This window comes from Malaclemys terrapin, chromosome 2 (genome assembly GCF_027887155.1).
Source record: "Malaclemys terrapin pileata isolate rMalTer1 chromosome 2, rMalTer1.hap1, whole genome shotgun sequence".
In the NCBI taxonomy this organism is placed as follows: Eukaryota; Metazoa; Chordata; order Testudines; family Emydidae; genus Malaclemys; species Malaclemys terrapin.
Genome location: NC_071506.1, coordinates 248,984,597 through 249,003,755, shown reverse-complemented (window position 1 = coordinate 249,003,755; position 19,159 = coordinate 248,984,597). Strand labels below are relative to the sequence as shown.

Genomic DNA, 19,159 nt, shown 5'->3' with positions numbered 1-19,159 from the left:
TATAAATGAATCTTTTGTTCCTGGTGCAATATGGGTAGTGAAAAATAATTGAAGGTTGGGAAAGATGAAAGGGAAAAAGTATTTTAAAAGGAAGTGTAAAAGCCATCTGATCTAAATGTAAAATCTGAAGAGGATTTGGGTAAAAGTCCCACTGTTGTATACAGATTAAATAAGAGTTGTTGCTCCTCCAGGTTAAGTGTCAGGAAACAGCTATTGAAAGTAAAGGATATTCAAGAATTCATTCAGTATCGCCAATATAGTGGTTTACATCTATGTGCCTCTGTTAAGGATAATAACTGATTAGTTTTGTTATGTAATAAAATGGTTGAGTTTGTTCAGTAAGAGGGACTGGGTAAAACTGTATGTATTTGTTAATTGTAATATTTGCCATCACTAACTTTTTATAGCAATGCAAAATGTGACAGCATGTTTAGATAATGAAGGGCTACAACATACAACACTTCAGGGTTTCACAGTGTTAGCACAATTTTGGAATTAAAGTCAGGCTATGGCAGAATAAATGAGAATTCTACTACAAGGACTCACTCTTGTAAGTTTTGAACCTCTTGATAATGCTGAAGGCAAACAACTCTTCTGGACTTAATTGAAATCTCAGGAGTTGATGTTACTCAGCACCTTGCCGGGTCAAGCCCCATTTCTCAATGCACCAGGCTTGCAAGGGTAGTACAGCAAATTACTTCCATATTTATTCTTTCAATACTTCAACCTTGAATCAAGAGGAGAAAGCCGTTACCAGATAGTTACAGTATTCTATGGTAATGGTCCCAGAAAGTGCTTTGTCCCTTCCCTGCAGAATATTTCTGTAAGGGCAAAATAAAAAAGAATTTTGTCAGCTACATGAGCCTATTAGACTCTGTGAAAGAAGATGTATTGCAAAGTTACTTAAACTGTAGACATCTCAAATCTTGTCCTTGAATCACAGATTATATTCAAAATTAGGAGGCAATCACCCCCTAAAATCCCACTCATCATTCAGAATTCCACTAAGGTTAGGAGGCCACAATTCTTGGCTCTGGTGGGAAACAACCTATTCAGCAGGGAAGCTGTTTGTTGTAGAAGCTAATATCCACCTTCTATCAACCACCAACCTAAAAACATAAGTAACTTGTGGTGAAAAGCAGAGCAGAAGGATGTTTGAGTAGGTATTGTGACAAAGCTCCGTCCTTGTCCCACACTTTCTGGCAGATTTTGCTAGCCTTAGAGGCTCACTGTGACACTCCACATAGCCCTTCTCTCTTTAGGGAGAAGGGTCACAGCTTACTGGGCTATTTTAATCATAAGCCAGCAAGGGACATGAGGAGAAGCTACTTTCCCTTGCATAATCTCTGTTGTCTCAGTCATTAATATGGGCAGGAGGAACCCAGTCCTACCCTCTACTCCAGGATCCAGCCCAAGGACCCTAATAGTATCAGCTATGGTAGTGGACCTTTTGGAAACAGGACACATACAATTCCCTGAACCACTTCCCCCACAACAACCCCCACCACCTCTATATCTACTTCACCCTTACCTCAGGGCTTCCTTCCTTGGGCCTGGTATGGTTTGTACTGCTCAGTTTGACTAACAGCACAGCTTCTGACATACAGCTGGTCAACTGGGAGGCTTTTAACTAGTTTCAGCTAGACCCTGATTGGCTTCAGGTGTCCCAATCAACCTAGCTGTCTTCTCTGCCTTCTGGAAAGATCTTAAACGGACCTGTCTGGTTTTAAGATTAAGTTGGATAAGTTTATGGAGGGAATGGTTTAATGATAAAACATAGTAGCCAAGGAAAACCAAGCAATGGTACATGAACAGCATAATGGCCAACAAGGGTCAGGCTAGAGACTCTTGCCTATATGCTCGGGGTATTACTGATCGCCATATTTGGGGTCGGGAAGGAATTTTCCTCCAGGGTAGATTGGCTGAGCCTCTGGAGGTTTTTCGCCTTCCTCCGCAGCATGGAGCAGGGATCACTAGCAGGAGGGTCTCAGCCGATTGAGGTCACTAAAACACAGGATTGGGGACTTCAACGGTAGAGTCCAGGGAAGGGTCTTGCGGCCTGCAGCATGCAGGGGGTCAGACCGGATGATCATGGTGGTCCCTTCTGACCTTAATGTCTATGAGTCTATGAGTCTATAAATGGCCCCAGGTGTCTTAATTGACCTGGAGCAGCTGCAATTTGCTTATCCTGGTACCAGGGATTTGTTTAGCCTGTGGCTAATATATCTGTCTCCCACTACATTATTATAGCCATCTGGCCTTGCCCCATCACATAATGGTTTTCAATGTTAATTTTTATGTCTTTGTGAAGTCAAGTATACAACACAGTGTGTCAGACTTCTGACTTGCAAAGCTAGTATTCAGACCCAAGACTAAGACATTTATTATAATCACTTTGCTATAGCCTGGTCTGCTTGTTTGGATGGTACATTAGCTCTCCTACTTTTTCTCTTTGGAACACTAAAATAACTATTTAAGTGCCCTTATGGTTCAAAATTACAGAAATGAGTAATCTTTTCTCAATAATAGCAGTAAAATTAGAATGCAAAAAAACCAAGAAAATGGTTTGGATTAAGTGAAACTTCTTTTTATTAATATACTGGAATTTCAACTGTTCAAATGTGCAGTGAATTCATAGTTACAGTTACCAGTCTATTTTTGTACCAAGAGAAATATCACATAGGTTTAAACTTTCACATATGCATAGATGCTATTTTCACAGTAGTGCTATATTTAGAACATAATTATTTTAATTGAGGAATTATTTCACATTCATTCAAATTACTAATGCAGTATCCTAATCATATACTTTCCACTAGATTTTAGAAACAAAATAGTCAGACAAAGAAAAAAATTACACACAGTATCAATTCTATTGTATGTCTACTTTGAAGAAATTGCACAAGTTCTCCATGTTTTCTGTTGCTTTGCCATAAAGAGGATTGGCAAAGGAAGGGGCACTTGTATCTTTACTGGAAGCATGCTAGAAGAAAGACATAAAAATGTTATCTCAGCAGTAAGTGCTATATGGAAATAGGTACAAGAATGGTAGTAGATATTAGGATATCCAAATAACATGCAATGACACCTGCCCCAGCGACCATCCTTATGTTCAAACTAAGCCAAGAATCCCAAACATTTTGGCCCAGATTCTCAGCTAGTGTAAACAAGCATACTTCTCCTGAAGTAACTGCTTGCTGGGTGGCCTTGGGCTAGTCAGTTCATCTCTCTATACCTCTGTTTCCACCTGTGTCTGTCTTGTCTGTATAGACGATAAGCATTTTTGGGCAGGGATTATCTTACTATGCGATTGTACAGTCCCTAGCACAATGGGGCCCCAATTCTGATTTGGGTCTCTAGGTGCTACTGTAATACGAATGTATAATGATGATGGTGATCTAGCCCATTGAGTACATTTTTGCTGCATCATTATTATAGGGATGCTTTGGTTAAGTAACTGATTGCTCATCCCTGGAGTGGTATTTAAAGCACTATATACATTGACTTATGGACCAGGATATAAAGTTACTCTCCAGGGAAGGCCTTTTGTCATCCCATACTATTTCTAGAGCAACTGCCTTACTGATAAGGGTTAAACTGTTGAATGACTGTGAAATGCCATGCTACATTAAGCAATTGAATGAAGTTCATGGCAGTAGCTTCAGCTGTACCTGGGTTGCATTGCTGCTAAAAGTTGTGGATGGTGGAATATCTATAAATTTCAGTAAGTTCCCAGCCCTTCCTTTAATATTACATTGATGGCACCTCCTAATACTGCTATATGTAATAAGGAAAGATGAAATCCTATTTAACAGATTATCTAAGACTCTTTTGAGAGATTATTATAAGCAAGCAACGGAATGGCTAGTAGCACTTAGAACTATGACAGTGAATTTCCATTTTGTAAAACTCTCAGAGAAGCTAAAGACTCAATTTAAGGTTGGCACCTCTCAATATAATTCAGTAGCATAATCATTTGTCTTGAAATTTTCTTAATTATGAGCTGAACACAGTATACCCAGAAGAGCAGTCTGTTTGCATTTACTGTATTTGGTATAATGAAATGTTTCAAATTGAGTAGATGTCTTAGTCCTTTTAGAGAGAAAACCCTAATAAGGAGATTTGAAAAAACATTTAATTTGGGATTTGCAACTTAATTCAGAATTTCAAATTAAACTCCATACAAGGTTGTTTCAATCAATAATTTAGTTAAAAACAAACACTTGCATCTGAAGAAGTGAGGTTCTTACCCACGAAAGCTTATGCTCCCAATACTTCTGTTAGTCTTTAAGGTGCCACAGGACCCTCTGTTGCTTTTTACAGATCCAGACTAACACAGCTACCCCTCTGATACTTTACTACAAAGTTAGTCTGGATCTGTAAAAAGCAACAGAGGGTCCTGTGGCACCTTAAAGACTAACAGATGTTGCGTCTGACGAAGTGGGCATTCAGCCAAGAAAGCTTATGCTCCAATACATCTGTTAGTCTTTAAGGTGCCACAAGACTCTATTACTTTGTAGTAAAGTCAGCGTCATACTTAGTACTGTGCCTAAATATGCTTATCTATGGAATCTTTTCTGTAATATTTAGCAAATGCAAGCAGAAACAAGGCAAAGTAGAGAAGTAGTTTGTCAATTATGCAATAATTTGAGAGAGGTTTGAAATACCCATCATAGGAATGAATATGGTATTTTGAAAAGAAAATTATTGATACATACCTCCTGCTGTGTTTGACATGGGGAAACACTAATTTGAACAACGGGTGAGGCAATACACTCAGGAGACTACAAAAGAGATATATTAGCTTCAGAGCAACTGTATTCAACAGTAAGTGACATTAAAGAGACACACACCAGAAATATTGCCATCAAAGGATACAACTGAGAGAAAAAATTAATGATAAACAACAAATTATACAATTATATGGGCAAAAATGTGGCAATGGTAGATCTAGATTGAGACTATCAGCAAGGTCAGTTAAACTGAGTTTGTTAAGTACTTAATTGTTTTCATCTGAAGATTAGTGATACTTTTACTGTTTGACTATATTTTCTGATTGGAGATATGAGTCACTCAAACGTAATGTTCTTTAAGCGCTGGGAAAATAGCGTAACCTTTGTTTTGGCTCTTGCAGAAAAAATTATAGAAAGCACATATCATTCCATTCTTAAAGAAAACAAAAGAGAAAATCCAGTGGAGCACCGGATTTCAATCATAGTGCCCAGAGATCTTTCATCCAGTATGAAAATATCTCTTCTGACACCACACTTCTGTTTTTCAACTTGCTATTAAATGAAGCCTGTCAAGAATCTATTTTAACTAAAATGGAAGTGTCCTAGTAAAATGGACATGATCGTAATGGGAATGTTTCCAACATGCTCTTACAAACCCAAACCTGCAAGTGAATGAATCTGATCTAATGTTTCCAAAATCAGACGTGAGGAACTTTTTATAGAAAGTAAATGGCATGTCATCGTTAATCCTGTTTAATACTCTGGTGGAATCTGATATTACTTACTAAGGGAAGGATAAGAGAAATTTTATTTGCCATGGCAAACCTAGCCTAATTCTTATAGCTCTGATAAGAGTAGTCTCAAAATGAGGTACGGAAGATGCTTTAAGATTTAATTTGCACCTTTTATTTCCAAGGCATATGGATAATGTTCTTCATATGAATTATTTTTAAATGAAAAAATAAATCATAATGCCACAGTTATGTAACTGAGATGCATTCAGTTAATGGGGTTGAACTGTCTAACTTACAGCAGAATTTTTGGCCCACTATGTAATTTGATGCTTGAATCTTTTCTTCCTGAATCTTCACAACTATATGAAGCTGTTAGATGTATAATTTAATTAGCAATGTTTCATTAGTAGAGTAAACTCAGTTATGTTCAGCAAATGGGATTAGGTAAAGCAGTCCCAATAATGATATATTCTGCAGTCTTTTTGTTTATAATATTTTATATCAATGCACATTGTAATGTGTTTAAAAGATTAGAGTGTATATCATAGTTTTCACTAAATTCAGTGGTGTTGCATACATGTAGCTAAGTGCTGTAGTTTAGCTAGCCCTCTATGTCTTTAAAATGCTTTTTATTTTCAGAAGCATGAGGAGAGAGGGAGACCCAGTGAATGGGCATTTGCTCTAAAAATCTGACTAAATATTCTAACCAAAATAGGTGTTATTCAGATTCACCAGCCAGAGAATATTAGCTGCAACCACAAAGACATTCCTAACACTATATTGCCTTCAAATGGGGCTATTAGTATGCTGAAAATACAGTGCAACAGAAATCTTACCTTGACTGCCAGTGGCAATATAGTAGTTTTGTAAGATTTATTTTCTTTATTTAAAAACATTCATTTGTTTTCCTGGAGCAGCATGTTTGAACAACACTGTGGCTTTGTACTTACTACTTCTGTAAGTGTACAACTGGCTATTGCTACTTACCTTTACTTCTCCAGGTGAGCTATGATCCTCGTACAATGGGTTAGCAAATGCAGTACTATGGATTTCCTCCAGGTTCCTTAAAAAGACATAGACTCTCAAATAATAAAACTGGTTAAGGCTGAACCAAAAAAATAAAGGGCAAAATTCTTTCCTGATATAACTCCACTGAAGTCAATGGAATTACACAGGAGATGAATTTGGTCTGATGCGTTTTGTTCTGTGTCTGTGAACTAGCAGTTTTTGAAAAGACAGTAAAAATAGAATTGTTTAACTTGCTTCTGCTAAAAATGAATATACTATTGCACATCCAAGGACTTATACAGCATGATTTACAAAGTGTTGTGTAAGGATATTTGGAGCTATACAATAGGTAAAACTTGGCCAAACAGGTAAATTATGGACTCAGGCCTTGTCTACACTATCTGGGTAAGTTGACCTAAGTTACGCTACTCCAGCTAAGTGAATAATGTAGCTGGAGTTGACGTAGCTCAGGTTGACTTACTGTGGTGTCTACACTGTGCTGTGTCAACGGGAGATGCTCTCCCACTGACTTACTTTACTCCTCTTGTTACAGTGGAGTACCAGAGTTGACTGGAGAACGCTCTGCAGTTGATTTAGCTGGTCTTCACTAGACCCATTAAATCGACCCCTCCTGCATCGATTGCAGCAGCGTCAATCCCCGGTAAGTGTAGATATGTCCTTCAAAAGCTTACACTTTAATGGCACAAGCAGGCCCGCCCCAAAGACATCACACTACAGTGCAGTAAGGAAGAGAGTGGCATGTGGTCTTAGATTATTTTAATGGAGGAGAGCCTGATGTACTTTAATTAGGATGCTGTTCCAAGAATAAGGGGGTAACTTGCAAGAAGACACAAAGTCAGGAAGGGTTGAAAGAGACAGAGAGAATTTTTGGGAGTGGAGAGCATAACAGAGTTATGGGGAGAGGAAGACAGGAAGGGGCATAAAGGAGATATGGGCAGGAGCAAAGTTCTGGTTTGTTCTGAAAGAACCTGCTTTTGCAAGTTGCCCTCACTCCTTTTACTCTCTGACTTCTAGTTGGAATTATATGTCTTGCTTTTCAGCAGGACATGATAGCCAAACAGGCCCCTACAGCTCGCTCACCCTTGGTAAGTCCCAATTATTAATCAGTCTTTTATCCATAAACAAGCAGATTTTCAGCTTTCTAATCAAACCGCTTATGATGTTTTTGAGGTATGGTGAAATCGGACTGGAGTACTGTTGCCAGACATTCAAACAACAAAGCTAATAGGCAGGGTAAGTAAATATCACAAGAACATAACATTGCATGTGCCTTATTAAAAGTTATAACAGTGTTATATTGGGAGCAGTATGTGGGATGAAATCACTTTCTTTGTATAATTGTTTTGCTGCTAAAACTCTAGTGATCCAGTCAGTATTCCTTAGTGTAACAAATTGCTCATAAGTAATTACGTACGGCCAGATTTTTAAAGGGATTTAGGCGCCTAACTCCCATTGATTAAAAAACAAATCTTGCCCATAGTCTTAGCTGACAACTTGTAATATTGAAATGAATGGATTTTTAAAATCACCTTCCCAGTAAACAACCTGTAGTTATACTTAAAAAAAAAAAAACATCAGTTTATTTTGAGATTATTTAAAAGTGGACAGAATGGATTTTCATTTGTAAAACCTGTCACCTGTGTGTGCAGGTGCTTGAATCCATCAATGTATTACAAGATGCTTGCTTGCAAAAAGTTGTGCTGGCAAAAATGGATGCCAAACTGATGTTACTTTCCAAATTTGGACCCATATCCCTGAATGTGAACATGGTGTATTATACCTTTGGCTAATTAGGAATATAAAGATTGTCATGCTAGAACAGAGAGCCGTTCATTCACTCCCGCATCCTGTTATTAATGTGGATGCTGCAGAGAGAGGCATAGAACTTCAGTATTACACAGAAGATGAAAATTCTTCCTGATGACAGCTGGTCACCAATTTACACCCTAATTTTAAACTTCTTGAGCAGTCAATTTTACTACATATATAGCAGTGACTTGAGTTAATCTAATTCCTGCAATGCTTGCTGTTCCTTGACATTACTCTTGTTGGAAACGATAGCTCATTGCTGCAGCCATGAGCTAGATGTCCGTCACAAGGTCTCACAATGGGAATTAAGTTACATATCTTGTGTCAGCCCGCAACAGTAAAGGTGAAAACAACTTATCACTCACAAATATCATAGTCCAAAATAATCAGTCCATAGGTCAAGCTTATAAAACGCAGCCACGTAGAATACTTTGCATGTGAAAAGCCAATAAATCTCAGATTAACAAAACTGGAAAAAGAAGGGATCAATTAGGGGAAAAAAATGCAAAGTGGTTGGATTTTTAGGATAAACAAACGAAACCAAATGTATGGTTGAAACAGCTCAGATAGAATTGCGTTTTCTAACATAACCAGAACTACCACAAAAAGGAAAGGAAAGAATTAATCATCTTGGGTTGCAGACCAGATCACATGGGTGATACTTTTGCTAAACTCATTTCCATGACGGAGCAGCAGCTGTTGCTTTTGTACAGATTCCACTCACCACAAATAGCATCACACACTTATCAGAGATGGGAGAAAGTTAAATTGATCACAAAAACACTTGTCAGTGTTTAAAGAGATCGTTGAGTTGCATCATGCTCTTTTAATGGAAAAATCAATGTATCTGGATTTAATTGGTTTTGATGTGACAATTCAGAATTCTGTAACTCAATCTTGACTGTAAAACCAAACACTGTCAGTTTTAGCCAGAACACAACATACAATGCTATGCAGTCTATGTTATAAGAAGAGTGTGCCCTCAATTGAATTTTACCACACTCATAACAAAAAAGAAAAACAAAAAAACAAACAGCTAAAGGACAGATGAGTCAATTCTAATTACACTAATCTCTTGAACACATACTTTATAGATGTTTCAGACTGTAAATCTAACAAAAGGTCTTAGTTCCTAAAATATTTACAAAGCTTTTTACACACAATTTAGGCTTGAACAATATAGTGTAGTCATTCCATTCTGCAGAGGAAATGTATGTCAGGGTGCAATCTGGGTAGACTCAAAAGACAGTTATGGTGATTGGTTTAGAATTACTGTATCTCTGGGTTTCTTGCTTGATTAGGCTGTTAATATACTGTCTTGGCTGCCTAGTTCTGTACTTCATTTTCTTCTCAGTTATTTTTTGCTACTTTGTATTTTTTTTTTAAAAGGCCTTTGCATCTCTCATCTTGGTCATGCTCAACTCAAAGACTGAGTGATCTCCTGGTTTTCTCTCCTCCAGTTACCTTGTATTCTCTGTCCTATGTGTAATAGCCATCAGAAATATAATTTCTGAAAAAAGGCAAGAATAAACCAAGATCTTCTTACTATGGCATAGAATGTCCTCTCCAGGAAAATACAGTGGTGGTGGAAATAGCTCCTATACAAACAAAGGTGGCATTTGGAGTGCTTTCATAGGCTGATAAAAGAGCTTATGGAGAAGAGCTACATGCCTGTTGATTCTCAGTCTTGTGCTTTGACCAGAAGACCATACCTCCTCTCTTCTCCTGTCCAAAAGAACAGCCTCCATCTCCTGCCACTATCTCCTCTAACCCATTTCCCCAGAGTTTCTGAGTCTGTTTACTCTCTGATCCCTGCCTACTAGTGATGCTGCTGACAAATCCCAGGAGGTCTGGAGTTCTGTGCTCACTGGGACTGACAGGAACATCATCTCCCAAGGTACACTAACACTGTCTCTGGTGGACCAGGCAAAGGGTGGATAATAAAAAGAATCAGAAGACCTAGGGACATTGGCATTACAGTAGACAGCAGCAAATAAACACAGCTGAGCAGCTTGAAAAGGATTTTCTTGTAATTGTTTAACATTTATCCTGGAAGGGAAAAAATCAAGGTTGGGTTGACAACTGCAATGAACTGGAAGCCATCTTAGCACCTTGCTTCCATTCAGTCAGGAAGGGCATCTGCCACGGAGAAAGGATCATGGCTGGCAGCATTGCACTGAGCCTGAGCACCTCACTTGTGGATCACAAGCAGGAATGTGGGAATTTGTCAGGTTTCCTCCAGGTTTGGGGTTTCTCTCTCTACAAAAGCTGCCCACAACCCTAATTGAGAGCCTTGTAGTCACTGCCATATTGGAATGTCATTGTGGTAGTGATATACACAGCTGTCAAGCCACGGGGCTGGCTGCTTTTGTCCATTAGGAGACGAAAGACACAATTTAATCCAACAGATCTCATCATGTGAGCCATAACCCTTAATCTAGCAGCTGTCTAAGGGTAATAGGCCTGCTCCTGTTCCCTGTAGCTGCTTTTTTGATGAAAAAGATATGCTGCATTACTTGCAGCGAGTCTCCATCAGATGCTAAAACTGTGCCACACACCACTGTGCACAGTCCTGTGCTAGTTCCTTTGAGGTACTGATAGCTCCACTGTTTCCTTTAAAGTGCTATGGGAACAAACACAAAAGCTTATGGGGGTGTCTGAGGAGGAGCAGCTGCAAATGTCTGAATATGCAGCCCCATAATGGTAGGAGAGCCTGAACACCTTTAATCTAATAGCTATTATACAAACAGGGACCCAACTGTGCACTACTCACTTAGGCCAAACTCATTCTGAATAAAGAATGAAGGATTCTTCTGTTAGAGCACTACACTTCCCCCGTGCCTAACACCCAGTGCAAAATCACATCACTCCATGAAAGGTGCAAAGTGGACACATCTCTTTGTAGTGAAACCAAGCTGTGGTAAAGTATCAGGTGTAGTTAATCCTTCAGTCACTCAAATGCCTCTGCTGCATCAAATCCTCTTCTTTAAAAGCAGGAGTAACATCTCAGGTCTCTGCGTGGTGCTGTCACATTGTGCATTTTACACGCTTATACATGCACAAGTCACTTATCATTCAAAGACTTATTCTCAGACTTCAGTGTTACAATACTAACCACTTTTTCCTAGAGTTGCTTTTGATTTTTAAGAAAGCAATTAGGAATGATCTGCATAAACATAGTAGTAAGTTAATGAGGATTATTATTTACCAAAATGTGCTAGGTGCTGAACATGCATTTAAGAATACTGAGTTGCTGCCTGGATGAAGTTTGAAACAACGTCCTCATGATCTCATGGCTACAGTGACCTGTGCATCTGGACTTTTGGTCCAAATCAGCTGAACGTTAATAGTGACCTAAAACAATTGCTGTCTAATGGTGGTTTGGTGCTGTATGTGAAGTGAGTTGGTAATCTCGGTCTAATTCCTAATAGATACTACTCTGAATCAGAAAAGCCTCCACCATCACAAGCTACCTTTTTGGAAATCACAGCAGACAGATCAAGGACTAATTAGGCCATGGATATTGAACTATCTGACTTTTCATCCCCAAATGTGATTCCCTCCAGGTCACAGTTGAGACACATGCAGAGGGTAGTGTGGGGAATCCTGCACTTATTACTATTATTATTATTTGTTATTACCATAGAGCTTAGGAACCCCAGAATTGCATTGTGCTTGGTTCTGTACAAACACAGAACAAAAAGACTGCCTGCTTGTCTGCTGTTGTCGTTTCACGATGGTACCTCGACTTGTGTAGAAAAAGGAAGATTCTAGAGCTGTCATTCTGGCATCTTTTGTCAGCTTATTTAATTAAAATGGTATGGGGGGGGGAGAATCCTGTTCCTTAAATCCTGGCTGGGAAGCTGGAAGACAAGTGGGTGACAGTTCAGTAACCTTAAGCAGGTAGAAGGAAAAGTTTAGGAAGGAAGAGAAGTAGCATAGCAATAAATAATACTTTACACTACAGCCAGTCAAATTAACAGTAAAAATGTTTTGGGAAAAATACCAAAACATTTTTGCACAAATTTTCATAGAAAGTTTAAAAATTTCAGTCAGCTTTATGTGACACTGAGGATAGCACTATTCATCTCACATTTCTATAGTGCCTTCTATCTAAGAACCTCAGAGGGCTGTACAAACTGGAATGAATTAAGCCTTCTACCCAATGAAGTAAGATAACAAAATTTGATTATTCACACTTTAGAGGAGGAAAGAGACACAGAGTAGTTAGGTGAGGCCGCACAGCAAGTTAGTAGCAAAGCCAGGATTAGAACAAAAATGTTCTTAATTCATAGCTCACTGCTGTGTCCAGAAGACCAAGCTGTTTGCTAGTTATGGTGGAATGTTGATTAGTGGGGTCTCCTCAGCAATAGCCTCAGTCCATAGATTTGCACTGTTTAGCAATGATGTTGGGAGAGAGGGGCAGCCGTGAAGAGAAAAATGTCTGCAGTAAAGTAGGAGCATGAAGGAGATGAGGTGGCTTTGGAAGATGAAGCCTGGAGAAGAGAAACTGAGGGTGAGGGGAGTCTAACAATACAAAAATGATGTGGACAAAGCAGAAGAGCAATAGGAGTTGACAATAAAGAGAGACCCTGGTAGCTAGTGTGTGTGTGTGTGGGGAGGAACTGGCATTAAAGAGGATGAAAATCAGGGGGGAGATGGGCAGAGAGAAAGAAAGATGAGGAGAATTGACACCATAGAGAGGATAGGCAACTAGCAGTAGAAAGAGAGAGAGAGAGAGAGAGAGAGAGAGAACAAGAAATCCAGAAAATGCAAAAAGAGAGAGAGAGAAGGAGAGACTGGACTGTAGGAATGGAAAGAAGGGTTGAGAGAAGAGGAACAGAAAAGGCAGAGAGTGTTGCTAAGGTAACCCCAAGAGACCTGTCAGTGATCTGTGAGTCTGAGGGGTATTTTTCAAAGATTATGAGAAAATGAATGACTGGTTAAAGAGAACCTATGTAGCAGCATTATAGAAACAGCACTTCTTTATTCCAGCTATTCTTGCAATGCTTTTTCTTTCTCCTTTGATAATTATGGTGGAGTCATTTTATATTTTGGCATGTCAACAGAGAGACTGCTTTTATTTGCACAGCCAACAGCACATGAGGCACATGATAGATAGGGCCCCAGCTCTGACGACCTCACAATCTATATGAGTGTGGGCATGGATGGGGAAGAAGAGAATCGGGGAAGTGGTAAAAGCGTGAATGGTGAAAGAGAAGAAAGCACACAGCTTAGTATTTCCACAAATTTTGTTTGGATTCTTATTTGTCTATTCAGTCTTTCTGAACTAATCCTTTTTATCGTTTTATTGTTAAATGTTTCTATTCCATGCAGACTAATTTTCACATAGAGGGGGATGCTTTGGAAACAAAAGTTCTTCAATGTTTTGCAAATATTTTAGAAAGCATTTAGGGCAAAACTCTGCTCTCTGAAGTACACACAGTGCCTGCTGGTTCCCAGGGGAGTTGGAGGTGTGCATCTGAGAATTGAATTTAGCCTTAGAAGTTTTGAGAAACCACAGATGTCTCCTACGTCCTCCCATTTAAACATCAAGTAAAGAAAGATGGGCGTTACAGCTCCTGGGGCTCTGTAATTCAGTGATAACCACACAATGTTGCATTTAAGGTACTCTGAGCAATCAAGATGCATTTCACTGTTTCCAGTTTGAGGTCCACTAAGGTCGGCTTGTTGTGCAAAGCTAAGTTTTATGTTTATAGCTGCATATTTAAGGCAAACAGACTGAGAGGAGATTTAAAAGCTGAAACCTCAGAAACTGGGCAGTCAGCCGTTGCTTTGTGGCACATTTTTGTCTGCTTTTGCACACAATAAAAGGCTTCACTTACGTTCTTGGCACTTTCTTCTTCCAAAGGAAATACAACACAGCGACTGTGATTTTGATCAGTAGGAAAGCTAATACAATACCCAAGCCAGTCCAAATATCTGCAAAGTCAGACCAATGAAAGAGAAATAAGCACAGGGAAACACTAAAAGAATGGCTTGAATGCTGTTAATGTCTTTTCACCTGACCTACCATTTTGAAGGAGAATGGAAACTGAAGTTGGGGGAGGATTAACCTTGATGTGGCAACGATTTCCTTGCCATTCTTTTCCACATCTGGGAATAAGATAAAAAAAAAAGAAATTTGTGAGAAAGGAGGACCTGGGAATGCTTTCAAGCTGAGAATGTAGGGAACATACTGAAGGATGACAGAAAGCACTGGAAAGTACAGTTCAGGTAATCCAAATGCTCTTGGGCATTTATAGCTGTGTCCAGAATGCATAAGCTGCAGGATCAACATTTATGGACTGAAAAGGCAAATTATAAATACAAAAAACAAACCAGAAAGGATCATAAGCAGCCCCCACAGTTAGCTGCTCTGTCATCACTGTCCATCACCAAACAGCATTGTTCTATACCAATACTTGACCAGTGTGACTCATTCCCCTGTTATTCCTGTTTTCTTTGGCTCCAGTGCGAATAAGAAATATTTCTGAGTAGAGAGTCCAGTTCCCCCATGGAGATGAAGGCATGGAAGCAGGGAAGGGAGAGAAAGAATCTGTATTTCTTTTTCTTTATTGCTATCTAATCATTTGTTATTTTATTCTTCTTTTCAAAATACAATCCTTAACCAAATTTCCACTGAAAAACCAACTAACCAAAATAAACCAGCCACTATAACCCTTTCAAATGACTGTAAAGTTGCTGATCTCTTCATTTTAAGTGGCTAGAGGTTCAATTGTGGAATCCACAGAGCACACTCTCAATCTCACCATATATGAATGCAATTGAGTGGCAGAGAGAATCAGCTTAGTGCAACGATTTCATTGACCTATAAATACATAAATCCAGAAGCATGTCTATAATCCCAATATCTAGGATGGTCTAGCATCCTGGTAATTATGATGGCCTCTTGCCTTTTACAGATGCTTAGCTCCTTCTCTCCATTACCATTTTGTTTTAATATTTTAATTTAGAGCCAATAAACCACGCACAGACTGTTACATCGAGTTTTAAAATAAGGATAGGCAAATCTATATATTTGGGGGAATTACACATGTACAAACAATATTAAAAGAACATTATTAAGGTTGGAAAGTCAAGCATTCAAAGGTAGGAAATCCCAGAATTAAGGTTGCTTGTACAACCTTAAATTGGCCCCTTTGTGCCTGTGCATTATGATACAGTCTTTATTATATGATGACATCTCTTTTTGTTTCTATATAAAGGGGCTAGGGGGAAGAAAGAGAGATTTCAGAGATTCATGTAGTTTAAGGCCAGAAAGGACCATTAAGTCATTTAGTCTGACCTCCTACATATTACAGGCCATTACATTTCACCCAGTTACCCCTGTATTGAGCCCAACTTGTGTTTGACTGGAGCATATCTTCCAGAAAGATATCCAGTCTTGATCTGAAAAAAATCAACAGATGGAGAGTTCACTACTTTGTAGTTTGTTTCAAGCATCAATCACCCTCACTGTTAAAAATTGTACCTTATTTCTAATTTGAATTTGTCTGGTTTCAGCTTCCAGTCACTGGTTCTTGTTATGCTGTTTTACTAGATTAAAGAGCCTTTTTGGCATTCAGTGTTTTCTCCCTATAAAAGTACTTATACACTGCAATCAAATCTCAGTCTTCTTTTTGATAAGCTAAACAGTTTGAGCTCTTTGCAGCGTTCAACGTACCATATTTTCTCCAGCCTTGCGTCTTTTTTTTTTGTTCTTTTGTGCACCCCTCATATTTTTCAACATTCTTTTAAAAATGTGGACAGCAATACTGGATACAGTAGGGCAGTATTGGTCTCACCAATGCTGTATACAGAGGGAAATTTGCCTCCCTAGCCTCCTGTTTACACATCCAAGGATCACATTAGGCCTTTCTGTCCCAGCATGTTGAGATGCTTGTCCACTATAACCCCTAAATCCTCTTCAGAGTCATTGCTTTCTGGTATACAGTACCCTGTTCTGTAGGAATGGCCTTGCCTTCCTTGTTCCTAGGGGTATATCTTTGCATTTGGCTATATATATTAAGTGGATTAAGAACTGGCTAAGTGACAGATCTCCAAAAGTAGTTGCTATGGTGAATCATCATTGAATGGGGGTGTTTCTCATGGGATTCCACATAGTATAGTATAGTACTAGACTGAAGCTATTGAACATTTTCATCAGTAATCTGGAAATAAATATAAAATCACTGCTGATAATGGAAAGAAGTTTTGTGAAACAAGAGAAGAGTATAAAGGGAGTTAACCTACTAATCAAGACTTACAGCCTTGGCTTCACCATTTTATTTATTTTTTCCCTTTTATCCGTTGGTAGGGGAAATTTAGTGTAGTATCAGCCACTGGAATAGAATGTAAATCCATCAGACAAGCCATGTTTGTAATCTGGAGATTCAACCAAATCCTTCTGAGGTTTGGCCCTTCATTAATTACAAATTGGCATCTTCCCAAACAAGAAGTTGCAAATGTTATTTTCTCCATCCAGCTGAGATGCCTGCAGATTTCACCAAACCTGGAAATAAAATGGGGTGGGCTTTTCTTTTCAATCAAAACCCAACCCAGCATATGTGGATGCTGAATGCAGCTTTTACTGAAGCCAAACTCTTTTCTGAAGGAAGGTGTACAAAACGTCTTCACAAAAGTTTGCCTACATTCTTGTAGGGCCAGATTCTGATCCTCTTACTCATGTTGAATAGCACCTTATACCACATATGCACTCCTGACTTTAGTAAGACCATTTGTGGAGAATGTACTCTCCAATTTGAATGGAAGGATCTGGTCCTTAATGATTAAAGAAAGATGTTAAACATAGCCAGGTCCTTAATGATTAAAGAAAGATGTTAAACATAGCCAGTCCATGAATTAAAAACAATTGCAAACAATATTTCAGTACAAGCCATACAGTGAAATCTCAATTATCCCAATGGAGTGGGGAACATTGGGAATCCTGATATAATTGAGAGAATTTTCAAAATCAATAAATCAAACGAGCATGACCTTATTCAGGATAACAAGGAGGTTTGGATAACTGAGATTCAGCAAAATGACACTACTATTTGTCAGCAATACACAGATGACATCCTGCATTACATCACTTTCATATCAGATGCAAAGAAATCTCTCAATATCCAATGGCTACCTGAGATCTGGTTGAGGTGGCACTGGTGGGGAGAGGGAAGTATTTGACTAACTTGTCAGCTCTATAACATTGCCCTCAGATTGTTAAGGCAAACTTCAACCTTGGCGTACAACTGGATTTCTCACTGTTTCTGAATACCCAAATAGCCATTGCCATTACCCTTTTCCATCACTGGTGGCAAGAAGACCACACCCCTTCCTGACAGATTCAGATTTAGGCACAATGATCTAGGCATTCATGGCTCTTGGTTTGGTTACTGTGATTCTCCATTCCTAGGTATGAAATTGCTGATCTTGTAAAAGTTAAAATTGATCAAGAATACGACAGCCTGACCACTCAACAACACAGGCTGTAGAGAGTATGACTCCAAGGTGTTTCACTGGCTCCCAGGGAATTTCAGGTCAAACACGAGGACTTGGTCCTATTCTCCCAGACATCTCCAATTTTCAGCTTCACGCTGCATGATTAGCACAACAGCAATGTTCAGTAGAACACAGAATTGTTGACCCTAAGAATGAAATTCATGCATGCAGGAGACCGAACTTTCTCTGAAACTAATTCATAAACCTGGAGCTCACTCCTGAAAGAGACCAAGATGATCCTAAGACCATCAGCAGAACCAAAGACAAACCCTATTTCTTTGACCAGGCCTTCACACAGGAACTCTGTACTAAAACAAAACAAAACAAAACAAAACAGGAAAACGAACTAAACAGAACCAACCAAACCCATACAACTGAAAGGAGAGAGAGATTTGTGTGTACACCTCTATGGACTTGATTTTCCATTGCCTTGTGCCTTGCATAATCACTTACATCTTTGCAAAATGGGTGTAAAATGTCATCATTCTGATCTGGTGGTGATTTACACTCACTTTGCCCTCTGCACAAGTATATATGACTAGCAGAGGTGGAAGGCAGCAGAAAAATCAACCTCATAGTCTCTCTTGGACCTGTTTTGTAAGTAAAAAAAAAAATCTCCAGAAAAGATGTGCAAGACAACCTCCTGATTCAATAGCAAATTAGACTGTAAACTCTAAATTAGACTAAACTCTATCAGGGCAGGGAATATGTTTCCATGTGTGTTTGTAGGGCAAATTACAAAATAAGGCCCAATCCGGACTGAGGCCTTTGGGCATTATTGGAATAATGCAAATAATAAATAATAGTAATCATAATATCAGGCAGCTATATAAGGAAATGAAGGCAGATTTCTTAGCCTTCATTATATAGAGAGATATAATCTTGGTGTCTTACTGTCTTGAACTGAACTTTAATTGCTCCAACAGCTCCAGGTAGGAATATCTGCAGCTTGTGGTATAAACCCAAGAGTCAGGTCACTTGAAGTCAAGTTAATGAAGGAGAACACTCTTAATTACCCTTCCCACTGCTGTGATTACACTGTACTCACAGCACATTACTTTCAGTTGAAAGGCAGATGAGTTGCTTCCGTCAAAGTCACTATTAGTTTCCTCTTAAGATTTGGGCAATTGGGGATACACAAATTATGATGTGAAGGAGAGACCCTCCAGGACGGAGGTCAGATATTCTCTCCGGGCAATATGTTAACTCTCCACCAGCAGGGCTGCCGGAGTTTTGAAGGAATTCCTTAAAAAAGCCTCTCTTAGCCTGGAGCTATTCATTTTATTTTGAAGACAGGCAATTATAGAAGTCACTGAATAAATTCCTTGAGCCATAAAGCTCTGAAGTTCC

The 19,159-nt window shown here is 38.9% G+C and overlaps 1 protein-coding gene across 1 annotated transcript in view; it reads right to left on the bottom strand.

Annotated features, from left to right (window-relative positions):
- Positions 1–2,660: 2,660 nt before the first annotated feature.
- The window catches only part of MALRD1 (MAM and LDL receptor class A domain containing 1), a 435,909-nt gene continuing 419,410 nt past the window's right edge, over positions 2,661–19,159 (bottom strand). The window contains exons 36-40 of the mRNA XM_054017027.1: positions 14,340–14,422; positions 14,152–14,248; positions 6,455–6,530; positions 4,719–4,784; positions 2,661–2,983 (exon numbers count right to left, since the gene is read on the bottom strand). Of these exons, the coding sequence (XP_053873002.1) occupies positions 2,873–2,983; positions 4,719–4,784; positions 6,455–6,530; positions 14,152–14,248; positions 14,340–14,422 (433 nt within the window). The 3' untranslated portion in view covers positions 2,661–2,872. The remainder of the gene's footprint in view (positions 2,984–4,718; positions 4,785–6,454; positions 6,531–14,151; positions 14,249–14,339; positions 14,423–19,159) is intronic.